Source organism: Erinaceus europaeus, chromosome 8 (assembly GCF_950295315.1).
Source record: "Erinaceus europaeus chromosome 8, mEriEur2.1, whole genome shotgun sequence".
Lineage (NCBI taxonomy): Eukaryota > Metazoa > Chordata > Mammalia > Eulipotyphla > Erinaceidae > Erinaceus > Erinaceus europaeus.
The window spans coordinates 52,590-75,581 of NC_080169.1; the positions used below are offsets into that span (position 1 = coordinate 52,590).

At 53.4% G+C, this 22,992-nt stretch overlaps 1 protein-coding gene across 1 annotated transcript in view; it reads left to right on the plus strand.

The window, feature by feature from the left end:
- Positions 1 to 22,535, plus strand: part of LOC103124669 (WAS/WASL-interacting protein family member 3) — a 59,391-nt gene extending 36,856 nt beyond the window's left edge. Inside the window, 7 exon segments of the mRNA XM_060195778.1 lie at positions 1,665 to 1,805; positions 3,594 to 4,110; positions 4,112 to 4,314; positions 7,940 to 8,089; positions 9,098 to 9,199; positions 17,207 to 17,283; positions 19,974 to 22,535. Of these exon segments, the coding sequence (XP_060051761.1) occupies positions 1,665 to 1,805; positions 3,594 to 4,110; positions 4,112 to 4,314; positions 7,940 to 8,089; positions 9,098 to 9,199; positions 17,207 to 17,283; positions 19,974 to 19,997 (1,214 nt within the window). The 3' untranslated portion in view covers positions 19,998 to 22,535.
- Positions 22,536 to 22,992: the final 457 nt, after the last annotated feature.

Here is a 22,992-nt window from a genome sequence, read left to right on the forward strand (position 1 = left end):
GCAGTGCCCACAGATTGAGAGTAAGTGGCCGGGGGCAGCCAAGTCCACGTGGGCCCCTCCCAGGCCTGGAGTCACACAGATCGATGCCCGCAGTGCCCGCAGATTGAGAGTAAGTGGCCGGGGGCAGCCAAGTCCACGTGGGCCCCTCCCAGGCCTGGAGTCACACAGATCGATGCCCGCAGTGCCCGCAGATTGAGAGTAAGTGGCCGGGGGCAGCCAAGTCCACGTGGGCCCCTCCCAGGCCTGGAGTCACACAGATCGATGCCCGCAGTGCCCGCAGATTGAGAGTAAGTGGCCGGGGGCAGCCAAGTCCACGTGGGCCCCTCCCAGGCCTGGAGTCACACAGATCGATGCCCGCAGTGCCCGCAGATTGAGAGTAAGTGGCCGGGGGCAGCCAAGTCCACGTGGGCCCCTCCCAGGCCTGGAGTCACACAGATCAATGCCCGCAGTGCCCGCAGATTGAGAGTAAGTGGCCGGGGGCAGCCAAGTCCACGTGGGCCCCTCCCAGGCCTGGAGTCACACAGATCAATGCCCGCAGTGCCCGCAGATTGAGAGTAAGTGGCCGGGGGCAGCCAAGTCCACGTGGGCCCCTCCCAGGCCTGGAGTCACACAGATCAATGCCCGCAGTGCCCGCAGATTGAGAGTAAGTGGCCGGGGGCAGCCAAGTCCACGTGGACAAGCCCCTCTGGGCTCCCCTCTCAGGCCTGTAGGTGCTGTACAGCATATCCTCTGTCATTTCTTGTGTGTTGTTTAATATTTTATTTACTTACTTATGAGGGGATAGGAGGAGAGAGTGAGAAGGAAAGAACCAGACATCACTCTGGTACACGTGCTGCCCGTTTGCATCTCAAGCCCTCATGCTTCAGAGTCCAGTGCTTTATCCAGACTCAGTCCCTAAGGACTCCGGCAGGAAGTGTCCGCAGGTTGAGGCGGATAAGTGCGACAGTCAGAGTGCACTGCCCACTGCTGGGCAGAAGTGACCCCCCGGTTTGTACACTCGACTCCCCCAAATGTAAACTCCCAACAGCCTGCCGTTGACTGCAAATCTAACAGTAAATAAGCATTGAGAAATGACAGAGGAGTGGTCTGGAAGGGTCCGGGAAGAGAGGAGCCAGTGCACAGAACCCACTTTGGGCCCAGCCCCCACAGCGTGAAGGAAGCTTTGGTGCTGTGCTCTCTTCCACTCTCTCTCTGGATGGGAGGGGGGGTAAAAATGATCAGATTAAATCTGTGCATTTTTCTGTTTACTCTTCCTTCAATAACCAATGATTATTCAAATGACAATACAAAATATAATAATACAAATATACAAAATGCCAGAATCAGTAATTATAGAAAGTGCAGCCTGCTCTGCACTTAACAGTGTCTGGGTTTTCTCTCACGAGTCAGGTACTCAGCCTCCTGGGCACCGACTCCGTCCTAGTACTTAGAGCACTTCTCAGAGCTCAGTTCCCGCCTGGGCCCGTGAGGTGAACAGGCTGTGCTGAGCACGGGGGTCTGCAGGGCAGTGGGCAGCGGGGTGTGGAAAGCCCGGAGTGGAAGAGGGATGTTAGAAATGGGAGTTTGGTCGGCCGCCACAGGGGTGTCGTGGACATGACCCAGATGACACTTGGTTGCTGTGCTCTCTCAGAAGCCCTTTGTCCGCCTGCCCTTTCTTCACGAAGGTTCCAAAGGGCCCAGCAGAGAAGGAGGTGGCCCTGCGCATGCCCCAAACACCCGAGGGGGGAGCACACCCCCGGCCCTGGGGGACCTGTTTGCTGGTGGCTTTCCTGCACTGCGACCCGCAGGCCAGAGAGACGCCGCAGGTGAGGAAGCCCTTGGGCGGGCCAGGAGTAGTGCGAGCAGGAGAAGGAGAGCGCGCATGTGACCGTGCACAAGGACCCAGGTTCAGACCCCCACTCCCCACCTGCAGGGAGGACGCTTCGCAGGGATGGAGCAGGGCTGCGGGTGTCTCTCTCTCTCTCCCTATCTCTCCTTTTCCTCTCAATTTCTCTCGGTCCTATCAGAATGAAGGGAAAAAATGCCCTCTGGAAGTGGTGAATTTGTTGATGCAGGCATTGAGCCCCAACAGCAGCCCTGATGGCAATTAATTATTTTTCTTTTAAAGAATAAACTTGTAGGGGCTAACTGCTGGTGCACTTGGTTGAACTCACATGTAACAAGGCACAAGGACTCTCGGGTGCAAGCCCCCAGCCCCCACCTGCAGGGGCAAAGTTTTGCAAGTGGTGAAGCAGGGCTGCAGGTGTCTCTCTCCCTCTCTCTCACTTCCTTCCCTCTTGATTTCTGGCTGTCTCTATCCAATCAATAAATTAAAGGTAGTAAATTAACAGAAAGAAAGAAAAACCCTGGACCTTGTAGTTCTTGGATTTGAAAGCCAGTGGCATGGTCCCCACACGCCTGCTTTTCAGGATCAAGCAGGTTATGTGTTTGGGAGTCTAAAGACCACACTTTTCCAAAGTACAGAATCCTTTTTTTAAATTAATTCATTTAAGAAAGGATAAATTAACAAAACCATAGGGTAGGAGGGGTACAACTCCACACAATTCCCACCACCCAATCTCCATATCCCACCCCCTCCCCTGATAGCCTTCCCATTTTAACCATCCCCGTCTGCGTCATGCCGTCGTGCAGACTGAGGAGCTGCTGCGGTGTGAGCTTTCTCCGATGAGCTGACAGCCCTGACTGCAAACAGGAAAGCCGCAGGTCAGGCGGGGGCCTCAGTGTCGTCTCCGCGGACTCCTCCGCAGCGTGCTAGTCACAGTGGTCCTGTTGCTGTGTCAGTTAGACTCTCCTGTGTCACACACACCCTGACGATCATGGGTGTATTTTGTATTGCACCAGGATCATCACTGGGGCTTTGCACCAGCACCATGAGTCTCAGCAGCCATTTTTCCTCCTTTCTTTCTTTCTCTCTTTTTAAAATTTTTATTGGCTAGTACAGAGAGAAATTGAGAGAGAACAGAGCAATCGAGGGGAAGTCGAGAAAGACACCTGCAGACCTTCACTGCTCGTGAAGCTCCCCCCTGCAGGTGGGGAGTCAAGGCTTGAACCCCAGGCCCTTCCGCTTGGTAATATGTGTGCTTAACTGGGCGTGCCACCTCCTGGACCCCGGGGCTTTGCTTTCCAGGGCCTGTGTGACAGGAAGTTTAAGTTCATTGCTCCCAGAGCTCACAGTCAGAGCACCTCCCACAAACTTCTGCATTCCTGTATCTTTCAGTTGAGCGGGTTGTGGTTGCTTTTTGCTTGTGCAGAAACCAAGTCCTGTTCACACAATGCTAGGACTCCCGGCTGGTCCACCTGAGGACGCAGGCCAGGGTCAGCAGGTGGACTGACCCCACGGGTCACTATGAATGAGTGCGGGTGGCACAGAGAAGAGAAAGGTGGAAGGAGGTTATAGCGCTGAGCTGCCGGGACTTGGAGGTCAGGCAGGAGGGTCGAGGCTGAGTGGAATAGACAGGCTGGAGCTTGGTGTCGGGGAGACAGCCTGCAGAGAGCCTCACTATGCAGTTACTTGCCTGGCATCAGGCTGGAGGGTGGGGAGCCGTTCCCCTTCTCTCTCTAATGCTGAGCTAACTCAGAACTTGTTCCTCCAGGTGGCAAGACAGGGCAGGGTCCTGGCTCCAGAGCGCCTTCTCGGCTTCCTGTCAAAGCTGCCAGCGGCCCGCTGAATCCGCCTGCGTCTCCCAGGCTAGGCAGTGCCCCTGAGGGCCATGGCGCCACCAGAACAGCCCCTCCTCGACCCAGCGTGCCCGCCCCACCTCCCCCCACCCCACCCCCACCACCTCCCCCCTTGCCTCCATCCCTGCCCACTGCCTCACCCACCGTCAGGGCGTCTCTGGTGTCCCCATCAGCCCCCCCCACTAAAGGGAACCCCCCCGTGGCTGCACCCCCGCTCCCCAAGGCACCACCACCACCACCTCCACCCCCACCACCTCCCCCTACCTCTGCCCCACCCCCTCCGGCCTCCGTTCCCAGCGACAAGGCGGTGAGGCCTCAGCTAGCCCCCTTGCACCTGCCGCCCCTCCCTCCGCCCCTCCCTCTCCTGCCGCCTTGCGGGTACCCCGGGCTCAGCGCAGAGGCTGCCAGCCCTGCCCAAGACATGCACGTGCCGCCCCCCGCCGCCCCTGTATGCCTCGGTCGCCCCCAGGCCCGCTGCACCTGCGCCGCCTTTGCCAGGCGCTAACAGCGAAGCTCCACCCCCGCTGCCCCCCAAGTCCCCCAGTTTCCAGGGCCAGCCATCGAAGGCCACTGTGCCGCCGACACCACCTGGACCGCAGGTGTTTGTGCAGAAGAAGCGGCCTGGTCGGGGCCCAGGTAAACACCGCTGTTTACACCTGGCATGGTGGGCACAGGGCCTTGAGATCAGCCAGCAGTTACAGGGGCGCTGTGACTCCCACACCCAGGAGCGGCTCTGAAGGAAACACCTTGCAGCGTCTCAACCTGGGGATTTTTAGTCTCAAACATACCTATTAGTTGCCACTGCTGGGAATGTCTTGTGTGGGTTTTATGTAGGAGGAACACAGTTCAGGATAGGAAGCAAGGGGAGGGGTGGCTGGAGGACGTGTCCAAAATCATGCAGACCGTTAACTGGCCTTCTGCCCTTCAACATCTTATCATTCCTGACCGTGTCGGATTACTGGACACATGGCTAGAGCAGAAGCACCCTCTCTGCTCAGCTGTGAGTTGTGGGCAGCAGTGGTGCTGCCTGGCTGATGAGTGAAGCCTTGGCAGCACTTAGCCACCAGGCAGCTGTTTGTTCTATGATAGCGTGGACTCGAATCCACTCCCGAGATGGGGTGGGCTACGGACGCACTCTGCTTCCAGCATCGGGGCTCCTATTTAAGTTCACCTGAGTTATGTCAGTCTGGCTTCCAACTCCAAACTTCACTGCACCCAACTAGCATTCTGTCACATTTTTAGCAGGCTCTCCAGCTAACTCAGAAAACAGAGGGTTTATATTCTGTGCCAGATACTGAAAGCAAGACCTTCAAGTACCCAGCAGAGATGAGTCTGGGTAGAGGGCATGTCCCATGACTGATGTCCACAGAAAGGTGCCATTCTTCTGGTGTCCTTCTAAATGGAAGGGGACATACACACTCACATGCACACACAATCTCAGCTCACACAGTCACACACACACCTGAAAACATGCTCATAACCGCACATACACATATGTAAGTACCCACACTGACAATACCCACACCTAGATGTGCAGATCTTTTTTTTTTTTAGATATACATATCTAATCCTTGGCTTTTAAGAAATATTTTGATGCAAAAAGCTTCTTAAGTGTAACTCCTTGAAATAAAGATAGTGCATGCTGATTATTTAGCAAATAGGAAAAAACTGTCACAAACACCTTCTGGAAATTGACCCAGAAATAGAGACTGCCATATTTGGATCTATTTTTCCTGAATACACTGGCCCACTTATGTGGATAATACTGTTTGTTTCTTTTTAATTTTTTTTACAGAGAGAAACTGGCAAGGGAAGGGATAGAGAGCTGAGGGGGGAGAGACAGACAGCCGCAGCCCTGCTTCAGCACTCGTGAAGCTTTCCCCTCTGCAGGTGGGGACCAGGGGCTTGAACTCGGGTCTTTGTGCCTGTAACATGTGCGCTTAACCAGCTGCGCCACCGCCTGGCCCCGATAATACTATTTGTATATACTTTTTTCAGTTCTGTTTTGATTTAGTATAACAACTTTTTTATTTAAAATAGCAACCCTGTCAAATTGCTAAAATCTATTCCTAAGTATACTAATATAATAATCAGTGTGTGTCATATACTTAGGTTTAGATATTTAATGTCAATATATTTTTCTTAGTATGACTAACATTTCAGGGGATATACTTGGTGTTTTTTTTTAAAGATTTTATTTATTTATTATTAAGAAAGATAGGAGGAGAAAGAGAAAGAGCCAGACATCACTCTGGTACACGTGCTGCTGGGGACTGAACTTGGGACCTCATGTCTGAGTCCAGTGCTTTATCCGCTGCACCACCTCGCAGACCACACAGGGGACATCTTGGTAACAGCTTTAGTCTACACCTTTGGATATATTTTTAAGTTAAGTTCCTAAAGGAAGGTTACTAACAGCTAGAATACTTTTAAGGCTGTTGGTCAGAAGAGGTAAGCTTTCACTCATCTGGCTGGCCACTGTGAGGACTAGCATTAGTACTGGTGAAGCACTTCTGACACTAGTGAGTCAGCAGGTTTCATGGAGTGTGTGTACACACACACACACACACACACACACACACACACAGAGCTTTTGATTACAAGAGATGTGAGTTCAATTTCTGCTTCCTTAACTATGTCTATGTGATCTCATGACAAAAAGAGAAATTAATTCTCTCAAGTGATGAGGTTTTTGGCATAAATATGATAATAATGCATTTTCAATTGGATGGACTTCTGTGAATATAAGGTGAGGGAGTCTGTCTGTAGTGCCTGCAGGTAGCAGGGACCAAGTAGAGTTATTTCCTTCTCTCTTTTACTATGTGCAAGAGTGACTTCTCATTCCATAGAGGAGTGTTCCCTTCAGCCTCATGGGAACAAGAAAATCTCTAGTGGGCCCTGGGACCAAGGGAAGGAAGGCAAAACAAGACAGGGAAGATGCTGGGAACGGAGAAAGGAGGGAAGATGCTGGGAACGGAGAAAGGAGGGCTGTGGGGGTGAGGGAGCAGCCGGGAGCCTCCCTGGCCCATAGCAGTAGACCTCAGGCCACGAGGCCAGGCCTTGTTCTGCTCTCTGGACACCACGTCTTCTCACATAGAAAAGGATGACCTCGACTTTGGGCCAAGTGGGTGTGAGGGGAGATACAAAGGTTCCAGCTGTGGACACCTTGGCACAGACAGAACTACAACTGTCATCTGTCCATTGGAAGGTCCCTGCATTTGGGGCCCAAATGCCAGGTAGTTAATTGCCGGTGATTCATACAAAAAGCAAAAGTATCGGCAAAGGAGAGTCTCCCCAGAGGTCCTCAGAAAGGTTTAATGGCGTAGGTGGGACTGAAGCTGGGCGCCAGCAGGAGGACCTACATTGTCTGGAAGGAGAAATAAGAGCCTCCGATGCAGGAACCCATGGGAGTGCAAACATGGCCTCAGGTCTGTTTGTCTGGCCTCCATCTGAAAGTCATCTACACATGTCTGTCTTGGGGCTGGGAGGCGATGCACCTGGCTAAACACACATAGTACTGAGTACAAAGAACCACGCAAGGACCTCGGTCCGAGCCCCCAGCCACCCACCTGCAGGGGAGAAGCTTCACAAGCAGTGAAGCAGGTCTGCAGGTATCTATCTACCTTTCTTTCTCCCTCTCTATCTCCCCTCCTCTCTCAATTTCTCTCTGTCCTAGCCAATAAAATGGAAAATATATAGCTGCCAGGAGCAGTGGGTTTGTAGATCATGCCCCAGCGATGACCCTGGGGATGAGAGAGAGAGAGAAAGGGAGAGAAAGAGAGGGAGAGGGAGATGGAGATGGAGGGAGAGAGGGGGAGGGAGAGAGGGAGAGAGAGGGAGAGGGAGAGGGAGGGAGAGAGGGGGAGGGAGAGAGGGAGAGAGAGGGAGAGACAGGCAAGTAAATAACTCTGTCTTAGCATGATATAATAGGTCCCTTCTCTGGCTGTCCCATCATTTATGATGAGAGCAGCTATCCTCAGCCTCAATGTCATCACAGTTGCTGGCAGTGCTGAGCTCTTACCGCCTGCTACTTGGCTTAAATCAACTCACTTAACCCATAGACTCAGGCGGCACAGACACTGTCATTCTGATTTTACAGCAAAGGCAACTGAGGCACAAGGAGCTTGTGTCACTACCCTGCAGCAGACCAGGGACTCAATCCCAAGCAGGCTGGCTCAGACACCTGCCTTAGCGTGACGGGCCAGTTGCCTCTGCAGCCTCTCCTCCCTGTATCTGAATATGCTGCTGTCCTCTCTGTCAGGCACCAGTGGGGGGAAGCTGAATCCACCCCCAGCACCCCCGGCAAGATCACCCACCACAGAACTTTCGAGCAAGAGCCAGCAGGCCCCTGCCTGGACCCCAGCCCAGCAACCCGGAGGCCAACTGAGGAACGGAAGCCTGAACATCATGGGTGAGTGGGGGCCGCCGTCTGCCTGCCGGCTGCCAGCGAGGAGATAGTTTCCGGTGGCCTTTGGGGGGAGTCTGCCAGCCGGCCCACGGTGCTGTCATTACGTTATGGGAGCTGTGCTTCATACACACTGGGCATCTTACAGGCTGTGTGACACAGGGTCTCTCAGGCTTTCTTGGGAGTGGGGCTGGGGGCTGCCAGGACGTTGTGATTCAGGATGGAAACCAACACTCAAACTGTGTGTGTCTGTCTCTGTCTGTGGAGAAGTCTGTGCATGAGCCTGATGACTAGAGTGACGTGGACATGGTGGGAGAAGGAACAGAAGTCCCAGAAGACAGGGGACCCTCTGAGCCAGTGTCTAGAGATGGGGAGGGGAGACACCTGGGATCAGATGTGAGCACACAGGCACAAGATCTCTTTGTGAACAACCGAAGTCTAGGTCATAAGCAGGGGCTCAAGCCACACGAGGCCACAGGACACTTCCCTCCCCTGCCATGAGGCTTCAAGGTAGAAGCAACTGGCTTTGGGGAACACAGGTCCCCAGCTGAATAGGGGTTGGCCGTGCCTTTAGCACCAGCCAGGATGGCAGTCTCTGTGCTGTCCACACATCCCAGAGCGAGACTTCCCCGGGGGCCCAGGAGGGGCTCAGACCACAGGGACCCTGCTGGTGCCTGGCCGCTGCTCTCCTCTGTTCCAGAGCACCAGCCCTGGGCAGCTCTGGCACTCCGGCCACCTCTGAAGCTGCCTCAGGAGGTTATTTGAAATAAGTTGGATGGGTGCTGGGGAGAATGATTTCAGCTTTCCTGATCCCCTTGCCCCAGTTAAACAACAAAATGGATAGGCAGATTGACATCCCAGGGAGGAGCACACCTGCTGATGGAAGCCTCACACCAGGTGACAGGTGGAGACCATCTGGATTCATTCAGAGTAGCCTGGGTGGGTGCTCTGAGAGCCCCTGGACCTGGGTCACCGCAGTAACCAGAGCAACTTTGCCGTTTCCCATGTGTGCAGATGACTTTGAGTCTAAATTCACATTCCATTCTGTGGAAGACTTCCCTCCTCCGGATGAATATAGAGCATGCCAGAAGACTTACCCCAGCAAGACCCCCAGAAGTAAGTACCACCTTGATGAGAGCCCTGGTGCCTCTGACCCTCCACCAACTGCCGCTTGGGGCACAGGCTGTCAGAAGGGCATGGCGTGACCTCACTGCTCTCCTCCAGTGATTCGCCACGCTAGAGGTTTTAAAACACTCGTCTGGCCCTGTCGCCAAGTGTTCACTCTGAGCTTTATAGATCAGCAAGATTAGTCATTTGGCCTCAGATTTGAGTGCCTGAGTGCTACCCTCTTCCTCCTGGGGCCTTTGCCTGGAGAGCTGAGCTCCCTAAGATGATAAAATAGGAGGCAGGAGCTCAGAGCTTGGCACCAACAGCTGGAGAGGAACAGGGACCCCCCCAAACCAGAACTCTGGGAGACCATGAAGTGGAGAACACCCTTAGGGAAACGCTTCTTCACACAATGGAGTGTGTCTCGCCAGGAGACAGTTCACCCAGCAGGGCCCGAGTCTTACCATGTGCACGACACTGAGTTCAGCTTGTGGCTCCACACCAAAGAGTACGAGACATGGCGGTAGGAGAGCCTGTGGGAGGAAGAGCATTGCTGTGCTGTTTTGTCTGTTTCTGTCTCTCTCTCTCCCTGCATCTCTCTAAAAGAATGAATGAGCTGCTAAGGCAGTGGTGGCATTGCACAAACATGAGGTCCTAGAACCACACTGAACACACTGAACACACACACACACAGACACACACACACTGAACACACACACACACACTACTGCTAGAAGATAACTTTGCAACTGAACACAGGACTTTTATTATTATTCTTTGCTGAAAGTCCCAGGTTTAATCCCTGGTTCTCCTTAGGCCAGCACTGAGTGGTGTTGTCTCTCATTCCCTCTGTTGTTTTCATAGGGAAACATCCAGTGAAATTAGACTGGGTGTGCTGCACAGCACCAAAGCAGTGAGCTCTGGAGGAGGAGGGAGAGGCCTGGGATGGGGACTCTTGAGACCCTGGGTTCAGGGAAAGGATCTTACAGGCATTGATACTGTGGAGATAAGAGGCTGTGCCTACTGGGTGTCAGCAGATGTAAGCCAGGTTCCATCCTGGTACTGTTATACCCCAAAACTGAGTAGTGCTTTGGTTTCTCTCTCATTAAAAGTAAATGAATAGGGGCTGACTGGGGGCACAGTGGGTTAAGTGCACATGGTGCAGAGCGCAAGGACCGGCATAGAGATCCTGGTTTGAACCCCTGGCTCTCCACTTGCAGGGGGGTCACTTCACAGGCAGTGAAGCAGGTCTGCAGGTATCTGTCTTTCTCTCCCCCTCTGTCTTCCCCTCCTCTCTCCATTTCTCTCTGTCCTATCCAACAACAACAGCACAATAACAACAATAACAATAATAATCACAAAGGCAACAAAAATGGGGGGAAATAGCTTCCAGGAGCAGTGGATTCATAGTGCAGGCATCGAGCCCCAACGATAACCCTGGAGGCAAAATATATACGTGTATATATATACATATATATAAGAATAAAAATAAATAAATGTATATCTTTAAAAAGGAGAATGTGGTCAGTCCTAGAATACGACTCAAAACTTTTTATAAATTCATTTGTTGGATAGAGACATAAGTCAAGAGGGAAGGGGAGACAGAAGAGACACCGGCAGCCCTGCTTCACTGTGTGTGAAGAGAACCAGAAGAGAGCCAGAAGAAAGGGCAGAGGGAAACCAGCCAGCCCAGGGCCACTGCTGGGGCTCGCTCCACTGCCGCTGGGAAACCAGCCAGCCCAGGGCCACTGTTGGGGCTCGCTCCACTGCCGCTGGGAAACCAGCCAGCCCAGGGCCACTGCTGGGGCTCGCTCCACTGCTGGGGCTCGCTCCACTGCCGCTGGGAAACCAGCCAGCCCAGGGCCACTGCTGGGGCTCGCTCCACTGCCGCTGGGAAACCAGCCAGCCCAGGGCCACTGCTGGGGCTCGCTCCACTGCTGGGGCTCGCTCCACTGCCGCTGGGAAACCAACCAGCCCAGGGCCACTGCTGGGGTTCGCTCCACTGCCACTGGGGAAACCAGCCAGCCCAGGGCCACTGCTGGGGCTCGCTCCACTGCCGCTGGGAAACCAACCAGCCCAGGGCCACTGCTGGGGCTCGCTCCACTGCCACTGGGGAAACCAGCCAGCCCAGGGCCACTGCTGGGGCTCGCTCCACTGCCGCTGGGAAACCAACCAGCCCAGGGCCACTGCTGGGGCTCGCTCCACTGCCACTGGGGAAACCAGCCAGCCCAGGGCCACTGCTGGGGCTCGCTCCACTGCCACTGGGGAAACCAGCCAGCCCAGGGAAACTGCTGGGGCTCGCTCCACTGCCGCTGGGAAACCAGCCAGCCCAGGGCCACTGCTGGGGCTCGCTCCACTGCTGCTGGGGGTTTTGTGCAGACCGCGAGGGCGAGGAAGAGACACCTGCTGCGTGCTGCCCTACGCACAGAGCTCCCCCACCCCTTGCAGATGGGGACCAGGATCTTGAACCCGGGGTTATTTTGTTCCTCCAGAGTTATCACTGAGGCTCAGTGCTGGCACTATGAGTCCCCTGCTCCTGGTGGCCACTTTTTCTTTTTTTTTTTTCTTTCCATTATTTTTTATTCAATAGGACAGAGAGATATTGAGAGGGGAAGTCGAGATAGAGATGGAGAGAAAGAGACACCTGCCTACCTGCTTTGCTGCTTGTGAATCATGCCCCCCGCAGATGGGGAGCGGGGCTCAAACCTGGGTCCTTGTGCATAGTACGATGTGCACTTAACTGGCGCATCACTGCCCAGCCCCTTGAGCCCTGGATTTTGTACTCTACCAGATGGATCACCATCTGACCTTCTCTCCCAGAGGTTAAGTAGTCCGTGAAATGAGTATGGAGAAGGCAGGTACTCCCTGGGCAGACGCCCTCCCCCATGTGTCCTGGAGCCTCCCCTCCTCAGAGCCCTGCCCCACTAGGGACAGACAGACACAGGCTGGGGGTGTGGATCCACCTGCCAACACCCATGTCCAGTGGAAAAGCAATGACAGAAGTGTGTGTGTGTGTGTGTGTGTGTGTGTGTGTGTGTGTGTGTGTGTGTGTGTGTGTGTCTGGGAAAGTCATCCTGGGGCATAGATGTAGTCACAGGAGTCAGAGAAAGAGCTAAGGGTCAGTGTTGGTGGGTGTGTGTGTGTGTGTGTGTGTGTGTGTGTGTGTGTGTGTCTGGGAAAGTCATCCTGGGGCACAGACGCAGTCACAGCAGAGAAAGCTAATGGTCAGTGTTAGTGTTGGTGTGTGTGTGTGTGTGTGTCTGGGAAAGTCATCCTGGGGCACAGACAAAGTCACAGGAGTCAGAGAAAGCTAAGGGTCAGTGTTGCTGTGTGTGTCTGGGAAAGTCATCCTGGGGCACAGACGCAGTCACAGCAGTCAGAGAAAGCTAAGGGTCAGTGTTGCTGTGTGTGTGTGTCTGGGAAAGTCATCCTGGGGCACAGACGCAGTCACAGGAGTCAATGTTGCTGTGTGTGTGTGTGTGTGTGTCTCTGGGAAAGTCATCCTGGGGCATAGACGCAGTCACAGGAGTCAGAGAAAGCTAAGGGTCAGTGTTGCTGTGTGTGTGTGTGTGTGTGTGTGTGTGTGTGTGTGTGTGTGTGTGTCTGGGAAAGTCATCCTGGGGCTTAGACGTAGTCACAGGAGTCAGAGAAAGCTAAGGGTCAATGTTGCTGTGTGTGTGTGTGTGTGTCCTCCCTGAACAGACAGCTAGACATCAAAGATCAAAGAGAGGACCCACAAAAGGCCGGATTACACAGGGCTGATGGTCCCGAACTCACGAAGAACAAAGCAGAGAAAAGCCAGGAGTGTTAGCTCGGGACAGATGCCTGCTCAGTGAAACACAGGGTGAGGGGAGGGGGCTCTCGCCTCCCAACACAAAGGGCTCCCCCAGAGTCTAAGGCAGACGACCCCAACCTCTACGCTGAGAACACCTGGCCCGGTGCCTCACAGTGACGGGCACTTTGTGGGACTCACCAGAGATGCCTGGCACTGTTTGCTGTCCTCATCCCAAGTTCCACACACAGGAAATTCAGAGGGAGGACGTGGGGGTCTCGAGAGGAGTGACTTACCTGAGGCCTCCCAGAAAGACAGAAACAGCCAGGCCAGCGAGACAGCTCACTAGGGTAGTGTACTACCTAGTTATGTGCACGGCCCAGGTTTAAACTTGCCCTCACAGCACTGAGGGAAGCTCTGGTGCTGTGGGCTTGCTCTAGCTCTTCCCCCCTCGCCCCCGCCTCTGCCTGAAGCTGAGAGAGAGGCAGCATCCTGGGCCCAAATGTGCTGGAGGCAGGTCCTATTTCCACGTGGCCCCGTGAACTCTCAGAAGGAATGTGATGAGCCTTGAGTTGGAAAACCTGAGGCTTGATAAGAAGAGGTGGACGCCAAGCCCGGGGAAGCAGCTGGGAGACATCTGTAATTGTAGAGGGGAAGGAGCCAGGCCGTGTGGCACCTGGTTGAACATATACCTTACAGTGGAAGGACGCAGGTTCAAGCCCCCCCCCCCGCCCTCCCCACACCTGCAGGGGGGAAGCTACACCTGCAGTGAAGCAGGGTTGCAGAGGTCTCTCATTCTCCACCCCTCTCCTCCTTCCCCTCTAATTTCTGTCTTATCAAATGAATACATAAATACATAAATAATTCAACACAGAAAACTATAAAATACGAAAGAGTGGAGGTGAGGGAGGGCAGATGGGGTTGTGAGTGATCAGATCTGAGGACGGAAGCTGTAAGAGGAAGAGGGGAAGCAGGGACCAGAGGGCCAGTCCCAAGCCTCCGGCCTGAATGCAAATGGATGACAGGGCAGCAACAAGGACCCGGAGGGGAGCTGGTGTAGGGAGATGGTGGTATGTCTGCTGGCCCACAGTGAGAGAGGTCCCCGCAGGGCTTCGAGGGGTGGGGTGACCCTGAGCAGACGCAGCGGGCGTACACAGGAGCCTAGGACAGAGATGTAGGGCAGGAGTGGGAGCTGTGTCTGACCAGTCATTCACCTTAACTAAGGACGGAACTAAAGGCCAAGGAAGAGCTTAGCATCAGCATCAGTCAGGGTGGGCAAGAGAAGTCTGTCCATTGTACTCAGAAAGAAGAGAAGCTGCAGAAAAACAGAGCTGGGAGTGGGAGACAGCTCAGTGCCTTAAAACACAGGACATGTGGGAGTCGGGCGGTAGCGCAGCGGGTTAAGTGCATGTGGCACCAAGCGCCAGGACCGGCATGAGGATTCCAGTTCAAGCCCCCGGCTCCTCACCTGCAGGGGAGTCGCTTCACAGGCGGTGAAGCAGGTCTGCAGGTGTCTGTCTTTCTCTCCCCTTCTGTCTTCCCCTCCTCTCTCCATGTCTCTCTGTCCTATCCAACAACAACGAAGACATCAATAATAATAATGACTACAACAATAAAACAACAAGGGCAGCAAAAGGGAATAAATAAAATAAAATAAACACAGGACATGTGTGCGTGAGGCCTCAGGTTCAGTTCTCGGCACTGCATCATCATAGCCAGAGCTGAGAGGCTTTTTCTCTGTCTTACAGAAATGAATCCTTTACAAATAATTTTAAATGGGGATATGTAACTCTGGTGGTGGGGGAGAGGTGGGAAATTAAACTCCTTTCCTACAGTTTTGTGACTCAGTAGTCAATCATCAATACAGAATTAAAATAATATGGCCCAGGAGGTGGCCCAGTAAGGCATCGGACTCTCAAGCATGAGGCCCTGAGTTCAATCCCTGGCAGCACATGTCCCAGAGTGATGTCTGGTTCTTTCTCTTTTTCATTAATAAATAAAATTAAAATAATTTTTAAAAACCAGGATCAACTGAGCATCCTCCAAAGACTGAGGACCCTGGAGTCATCTCATAAGTGAGACCCCCTTCCCACCCAGTGACCTAGACAAAGTCCTGGAGGAGGAAGTAAGGAACTCCCTTTACGATGCTGTCACCAAGCTGGGAGTCAGGACGCGCAGCCCCTGCAGGCGCTGCTTCTGCGGGCCTTGCCCTGAGTCCTGGCTGGCAAACCTGGAGTCTAAAGGACCGGGAGCTGGCTCTGAGGCTCTGCAGGCCATGTGGTCTCGTCATGCCCACTCAGTTCTGCTGCTTGAACGTGAAAGCAGCCTCAGACCGCGTGCAGACGGGCGGACAGGACCGCCGCCCAGTCAGACTGCCTTCACTTGGTTAAGCAGCCGTGGCCGAGTTTGAGTTTGCCGGGCGAGCGGCGTGCTGCCGACCACCGCAGAGGAGCAGGTTCCTGAACGCCTTCTCAGCAGTGCCCCCAAGTCCTTCACCCTTCAGAGGACTCCACTCTCAGGCTGGCTGTGTTCTGCGCCCACCCGCCCCGTCTTGGGCCTGAGATGAGGAGAGCTGTGGGCCACGCAACTCACTAGAAGGCCGCTGATTTGCGCTCAGAACAGTGCCTACACCTGAAGCATCACCTGGTACTCAGGAAGCTGCAAAACAAGCTAGCAAAATAAAATAAACGTCTACAGCCTGCCTCCTAGGACCTGCATCCTACAAAACAGGAGGGACATGTGTAGTCAGTCTCCAGACAAGACAGGCATCTAGGCTGGTGTGGACTGGTGGATATAAAACACGTCCATACCCAAGTGAAGGACCCAGGTTCAAATCCCCACGCCCCACCTGCAGGGGGGACGCTTCATGATCAAGGAAGCAGGTCTGCAGGTGTCTCTCTCTTTTTCACCTTCCCTCCCTCTCAATTCCTCTCTGTCCTATGAAATAAAAAGAGAAAAAAGAAGAGAATGGCCACTGGGAGTGGTGCATTTGTAGTGCTGGCACTGAGCCCCAGCAGTAACCCTGGTAGCTACAAAATATCTAATAAGTGGCCACCGGGATGTAGGAGTCATGCAGACAAACAAAAATAAACACTGACAAGTTTCTGAAGTGCACTAGCTTTCTCTGTAAGTTAACTATAAATCTGTAGTATGTACCAGTCAAGTCTCTAAGTTAACTATAAATCTGTAGTATGTACCAGTCAAGTCTACTACCACTGATCACAAATTTAAAAATGAGAAAAAATGGGAGTCGGGTGGTAGCGCAGCGGGTTAAGCGCAGGTGGCGCAAAGCGCAAGGACCAGCACAAGGATCCCTGTTCGAGCCCCCGGCTCCCCACCTGCAGGGGAGTCGCTTCACGGGCAGTGAAGCAGGTCTGCAGGTGTCTGTCTTTCTCTCCCCCTCTCTGTCTTCCCCTCCTCTCTCCATTTCTCTCTGTCCTATCCAACAGTGACGACATAAATAACAATAATAACTACAGCAATCATGAAAAACAACAAGGGCAACAAAAGGGAAGATAAATAAATAAATATAAAAACATTTTTTTTAAAATGAGAATAAAATAAAATAGGAAATAAAATCTTGGGCTGGGGAGATGGTTCTGCAAAAGACTGTCATGCCTGAGGCTCCCAGGTCCCATGTTCGATCCCCAGCACCACCATTAGCCAGAGCTGTGTAGTGCTTTGGTCTCTCTGTCTCTGTATTTATCTTTCAAAAATAAATAATTTAAAAAATAAAATATCCTAACAGAAATAAAAATAAATAAAATAAAAATAAGTAAAAGCAAAAAAGAAGACTACATACTATATGATTTTATTTTTATTTAACTTTTATTTATTACTGGATAGAGACAGAGAGAAATTGAAAGGGAGAGAGAGGGAGAGAGAGAGAGAGAGAAATGCCTGCAGCTCTGCTCCATCTCTTTCTTCTGCCTGCCCAGCACAGTGCTTGGTCCACTGGGGTCCTGGGCAGCGAGCTCGTCTGCAGATGGTGAGTGCTGTGGCGCACTGGTGCGGGCCCTAACCTCACCTCCTCCCGGGCTTAGCATTCACACCTGAGGACACAGAAGAGGTCAATGGAAACACACGCTCAGGGGCCAGGTGTCTGAAGGTTTCAGGTTGAAGGGCTCTTATTTCTCTGGTTCCTCTGCCGCTGCTCTAAGTGCCTGTTCAGCCAGTGTCTTGTGCGGTGCGCAGCTGGCCTCCGGGCCGGCAGATAGTCAGTGAGATCTTTCCTGCTCTTTCAGGCCGCACACCTGGTTCCTGGCTCCAGGCCGAGGCTACGGGGCCCAGCTCTGATGACATCAAAGGCAGAAATTCTCAGGTGAGTTGTCACCTGTTCCTCATTCCAGTTCATCTCCCCGGGGAGCACAGGGATGTGGGGGTGCGCTGATCACTCTTTTCAAAGCTTTGCACTTTTCCTGAGCAGCCATTCTGGGGACCTTCATATCCAGCTGGAATGCTGTCGTCACACGCACTGTCTCAGAGTCTGAAGGACAAAAGGAGGGTGTGTGTGTGTGCGCGCGCGCGTGCGTGTGCGTATGTGTGTGCATGCGTGTGTGTGTTTCCCTGGAATCACAGGAGCAAGTTGGCTTGGCCTATGGAACTCATCTCTGGAACCATTCACTCCCATTCTTTCCTCCTCATCATGGCATGAGATTCCTGAGAGAAAAAGTAACTCTGTAGTAGGTGTAGAACATAATTCAGTGTTCTCTTTCATCTACAGAAGACTTCTTTTTAAAAAAAAACTTAAGTATTTATTCCCTTTTGTTGCCCTTGTTTTATTGTTGTAGCTATTGTTGTTGCTGTTGTTGGATAGGACAGAGAGAAATGGAGAGAGGAGGGGAAGACAGAGAGGGGGAGAGAAAGACAGACACCTGCAGACCTGCTTCACCACCTGTAGAGCAACCCCCCCTGCAGGTGGGGAGCCGGGGGCTCGAACCGGCATCCTTACCCCGGTCCTTGCGCTTTGTGCCACGTGCACTAAACCCGCTGCACCACCGCCCGGCTCCCTACAGAAGACTTCTTCGGCACGCCAGGGTTATTGCTGGGACTTAGCACCTGCAGTTTCACCACCTCAGAGGTGAGAGACAGAGAGAGTAACACCTGCAGTGCCTCCCCACCTATCCCACCTGACAGCAGATAGAGAATGGGGACTCAAACCCTAGTCCTTGCACACAGTGGCCTGTGTGCCCTACCCAGTGAACCACCCAGCCCCTAGTCCACGGATTCTTATAGCACCCCGAGGCTATTTTCCCCTCCATCAGTATTATGATTTATTTTGATGACGCTCCTCATACCTCAGGCCCTTGCAGAGACAGGCAAGGCTGGGAGGAGCCAGAGTGGAGTTTGTGTGATCGCACAGGCTTTGAGGCGGCGTCTCACTAACACGGGCAGCCAGACAGCACGTCTCGTCACCTGAGCAGAGAGACCATGTCTCTCCCTGCATTTGACCAGGTTTCGTCTTTAAAGGCCCTTTGTTTCTTTGAAGATTTGCATTCTGCCCTACCCTGACTTCCTCCTGATTCAAGATTAAGTATAATGAAAAGGATGGTCAGCTGTTAAGTCATACCCTTTTGCAATTCTTTTTCTTATTAGTGATTTAATAATGATGAACAAGATTGTGGGATGAGGGGTACAATTCCACACAGTTCCCACCACCAGATTCCCTGTCCCCTCCCCTCCATTGGAAGCTTCCCTGTTCTTTATCCCTCTGGGAGCCTGGACCCAAATTCTCTACGGGGAGCAGACAGTGGGAGTTCTGGCTCCCGTCATTGCTTCTCCGCTGGACATGGGGTTTCTCTGCCCCCTTTTCTCCCTTCTCCTGGGGCCCAGGCATCTCGAAAGCTGATGGCTGAAAAACATATCATTAGACACTCACGACTCAAAAATTTTAACATTTTATTTATTTATCATTAGAGATACAGAGAAATTGGGAGAAACAGGGAGGGAGGAGACAAGAGAGACACCTGCAGCCTTCCCCCTGCATGTGGGAACCAGGGGCTCAAACCTGGGTCCTCGCACACTGTAGTGTGTGCCACCACCTGGCCCCGGTCTCTCTCTCTCTCTCTCTCTCTCTCTCTCTCTCTCTCTCCCTCCCAGGACCTTATTTCATAACCTGCCACAGGTCCTTTTCTTTCCCTCCACTGTCGGTCAAGTGCTTCCGCATGTTCTCGGTCCTAAAACAGTTTATAAGATGATTTCAGATTCCCACAGACCATCAACTGCCTGTCCCTTTGCCTCCCTTCTCCAGCCACCAGTCTTTAGGTAAAAGCAAGCTTCCTGGTGCCAGGTGGCAGCACACCACAAAAGCTCACGGGCAGTGCCAGGTCAGAGGGCCGGGGTTCCAGCAGCAGAAGAGCTCACGGGCAGTGCCAGGTCAGAGGGCCGGGGTTCCAGCAGCAGAAGAGCTCACGGGCAGTGCCAGGTCAGAGGGCCGGGGTTCCAGCCTCAGGCCCCGCTGCAGTGCAGGAACCCTCATGAGTGGTGGGGCAGCACCGCCAGTGTCTCCCATTCTCTCTCTCTCTCTCTCTCCTTCCTTCTCTTCATCCCTTCCTGTAGAGCAGTTTAGACATTAAGCTCCAGTGATAACCCTGGTAAAAAAAAAAAAAAATCCCCTTGGGGCCAGAAGATGACACACCCAGGACCAGGCACGTTACCGTGTGAAGGACCCGTGTTCAAGCCCCCAGTCCCCACCTGCAGGGGAAGCTTCACAGGCAGTGAAACAATACTGCAGGTGTCTCTCTCTCTCTCTCTCTTTCTCTCTCTCTCTCTCTTCTCCTTCCTCTCAGTTTCTCTCTGCTCTATCAACAAAAATAAGGAAAGCGGCCACCCAGAGCAGTGAATTTGGGCGCTAAGACCCCCCAGGTGGCAATAAGAAAAGAAATTAACTCATCACGATGGGGTCACTAGACCTTTCCCTGACGAGGGAGGGCTGTGGTGCCCAGCCCCCGGCAGGATGGATCCGAGATGTGCAAGGAGTTCTAACCCCCACTCGGCCATGTTTGTTTGCAGATATCTCTGAAGACACTCCGGTGAGGAGAGAGATGAAGCCAAGATCCTGTGGGCCAGCCACCTGGGGTCCCCAACCCCAGGCTGGACGTCGCCCCGAGTGTCTGACCCACCATCCTCCGGCTGTGACTCAGCTGAGGGAGGAGCACTTACCCACTGTAAATATGTGGTTTGCACAGGCTGTCCATCAGCGCCGTAGCTGGCTTTTATTTCTACAAAGGCAACGGTCCCTTTTGTAAAGCACACCCTGGCACTCAGTGGCAGTCGGCACGGAAGAGCCCTGTCCCCACCTCCTCGGGTCCGTGCTCCGGCTATAGAGGTGCGGGCAGGCCGGCCCACCCGCGAACCTGCACTGTTGTCAGAAGAGCCCTTCGCTGCAGGTTGTCCCTGAGTTTCCTGGCCTCAGCAGCTTCCTCTTAGCATGACTTTTCTATCCTGACAGCACTAACTTCAGAAACCAAACCAAATAATGCCTTATAGTGATGTAAGCTCAGAGAGCAGCGTACCCCACGCCCCGAATAGGTCACACGCCTCCCGCCTGTGTTGCAGTACAGAGAGCTCCTCTTTCTGCCTGTAAATAGAACGCAAAACTCAGAGTGAGAGTGGGCTTGGCGCCCCCACCCCACCGCCCCTTTGCAGGTCACAGGGCCCTTGACTGCCGAGTGGCCCGGCATGGAGCCAGCGCTACTGTCTGCACGGCCCCGTGCCACGTCTCCGGGACTTTGCCCCCTCTTGCCCCTCCAAGTGCTGGCCCAGCACAGCCAGGCCGAGGTGAGCTTGCTGAGATTCTGGTGGTGTCCCCGCAGGCCGGAAACCCACTCTGCTTGTTGGGACAGTCCATTGCAGACTCCATCTTGGTGGGTTTTCCCCCACCCAAGGACAGGATTTCTGTGTGGACTGTGACCTGAAGAAAGGTAGCTCAGAACCTTTTGTGAAATGCTGGGCTCCGATGTGCGGCCTCCCAACCCTTCCCTGGAAACACCCACTCGGCAGAACTAGTTCCCTTCTGGGCTACAGCGAAGCCCGCTGGTCCGGGAGCCCCCGTTCCCAGAAGGGATCCCCGGGGAGTGCTGGGACATGGGGACGGGTTTAGCTGCCTGACATGCCACGGTTCAGGGATGGGCCTGACCAGTCCAAGACAAACATTTTGAAGGTTGTTTTTTTTTTAAATGTGTCCTCACACTTTTATTTTTTCGTTTATTTTTCCATTTTATTTATTAATTGGATAGTGACAGAGAGAAATTGAGAAGGGAGGGGGAGATAGGGAAGGAGAGAGACTGAGAGACCACTCGTGAAGCTTTCCCCCTGCAGGCAGGGGCTAGGGCTTGAACCCAGGTCTTTGTGCGCTGTGACGTGTGCGCTTAACGCACGTGCAGGGACCCAGGTCTGAGCCCCCTCTCCCCTCCTGAAAGGAGGACACTTCACAAGCAGTGAAGCAAGGCTGCAGGAGTCTCTCTGCAAACCCCCCCGACCTAGCCTTACCTCGCTCCTTGAACCCCACGCCTGAATTCGTGCATGTGTGTGCATGGCCACCTGGCCCCTCATTTTCTTTTTAAAATTTTTTCATTATATTTATTGGATGAAGACGGTCAGAAATTGAGAAGGAACAGGGGATAGAGAGGGAGAGAGACAGAGAGACACCCGCAGCCCTGCTTCACCACTATTGAAGCTTCCCCACTGCAGGTGGAAACCGGGGGCTAGAACCCGGGTCCTTGCTCACTGTAACATGTGTACTCAGCCACGTGTGCTACCGCCCGGCCCTCAGTTTTCTTTTTCTTAAGCTGGCAAGGGAAGTGTGTTGTCACCTTCCACCTGGCCCCCGCATAATCCTCGTCCTTGAAGAGAAAGGCCAGGACAGCGGAAGGAAAGTGAACAGAAGTTAATAGATCAGTCCCTGGGTTAGTGGGAAGCAGTCAAAAGGGAGAGCTGGGAAGACGCGTGGAGATTAAGTTTCCTGTGCAACAACCCACTCATGCACTCAAAGCGAGCCGTCACCACAGTGAGTCAGCTGGGGGGTTCTGACAAAGACGTGCTTGTGAGCAGCCCGGCAGCTGTGTGGAGCAGAGACAAAGAGGAGTCCTGCATCGCTCAGCTTCTCGTTCTCCACAGAAGCAGCTCGGCGGGCCCAGGTCCCTTCTCTGGGAAATACAGCAGTCCAGAGGGACTGATGGCGAGTCAAGTGGGCCAGGTGGTGGCCACCTAGCTGAGCACACACATCACCACGTGCAGGGACCCAGGTCTGAGCCCCCTCTCCCCTCCTGAAAGGAGGACACTTCACAAGCAGTGAAGCAAGGCTGCGGGAGTCTCTCTGCCCCCTCCCCCGACCTAGCCTTACCTCGCTCCTTGAACCCCACGCCTGAATTCGTACCCCTTGGCCCAGTGCTGTGCGCTGGTCCCCTCTGGAAGCCCACAGGCTCAAAACATACAGGCAGCCGGGTCCCAGCGTCTCTGCCGGCCTCGAACATTCTTGCTTGACACTGGTGTCTCCCGTGTGTTTTTATCTCTTGATGTCCCAGCTGCAGATGAATTTCTTTGTACCTAATAAACTTTACTGAGTGGAAACACTTCCTGCTCATCTCTTTGTTCACACCCATCAGTGGTCACCAGGACTAGTCTAAGACAAGAATCGAGAAACAGGATGTGCGTAGTGATTCTGTAGTTGTCAAGAGTCTAAGATTGCAGGCTGCAGCCCCACATTGCACCACCACCCGCCCAGCAATCACCACCATGCTTCTCACACAGTAAGACAGACTTCTTTAAGGACTAGCAGAGCTTCCACCACCACAAAGCAACAATATTAATACCAGAACCAACAAGCAGTTCGCTTCTTCTTTTTCTAGCGCTTGCCCTTCTTCCGTAGCCAGTCAACAGCATCAGGTTGAGCCTGATGTAAAGTTTCGAGACCTCCTTTGAATCTGGAGAGGTGGCAGTCGTTGACCATGTGGGTCATAGTCTGTCTGGAGCCGCAGGGGCAGTTCGGGTCGTCTCTGGCTCCCCAGCGATGGAACATAGCGGCGCACCA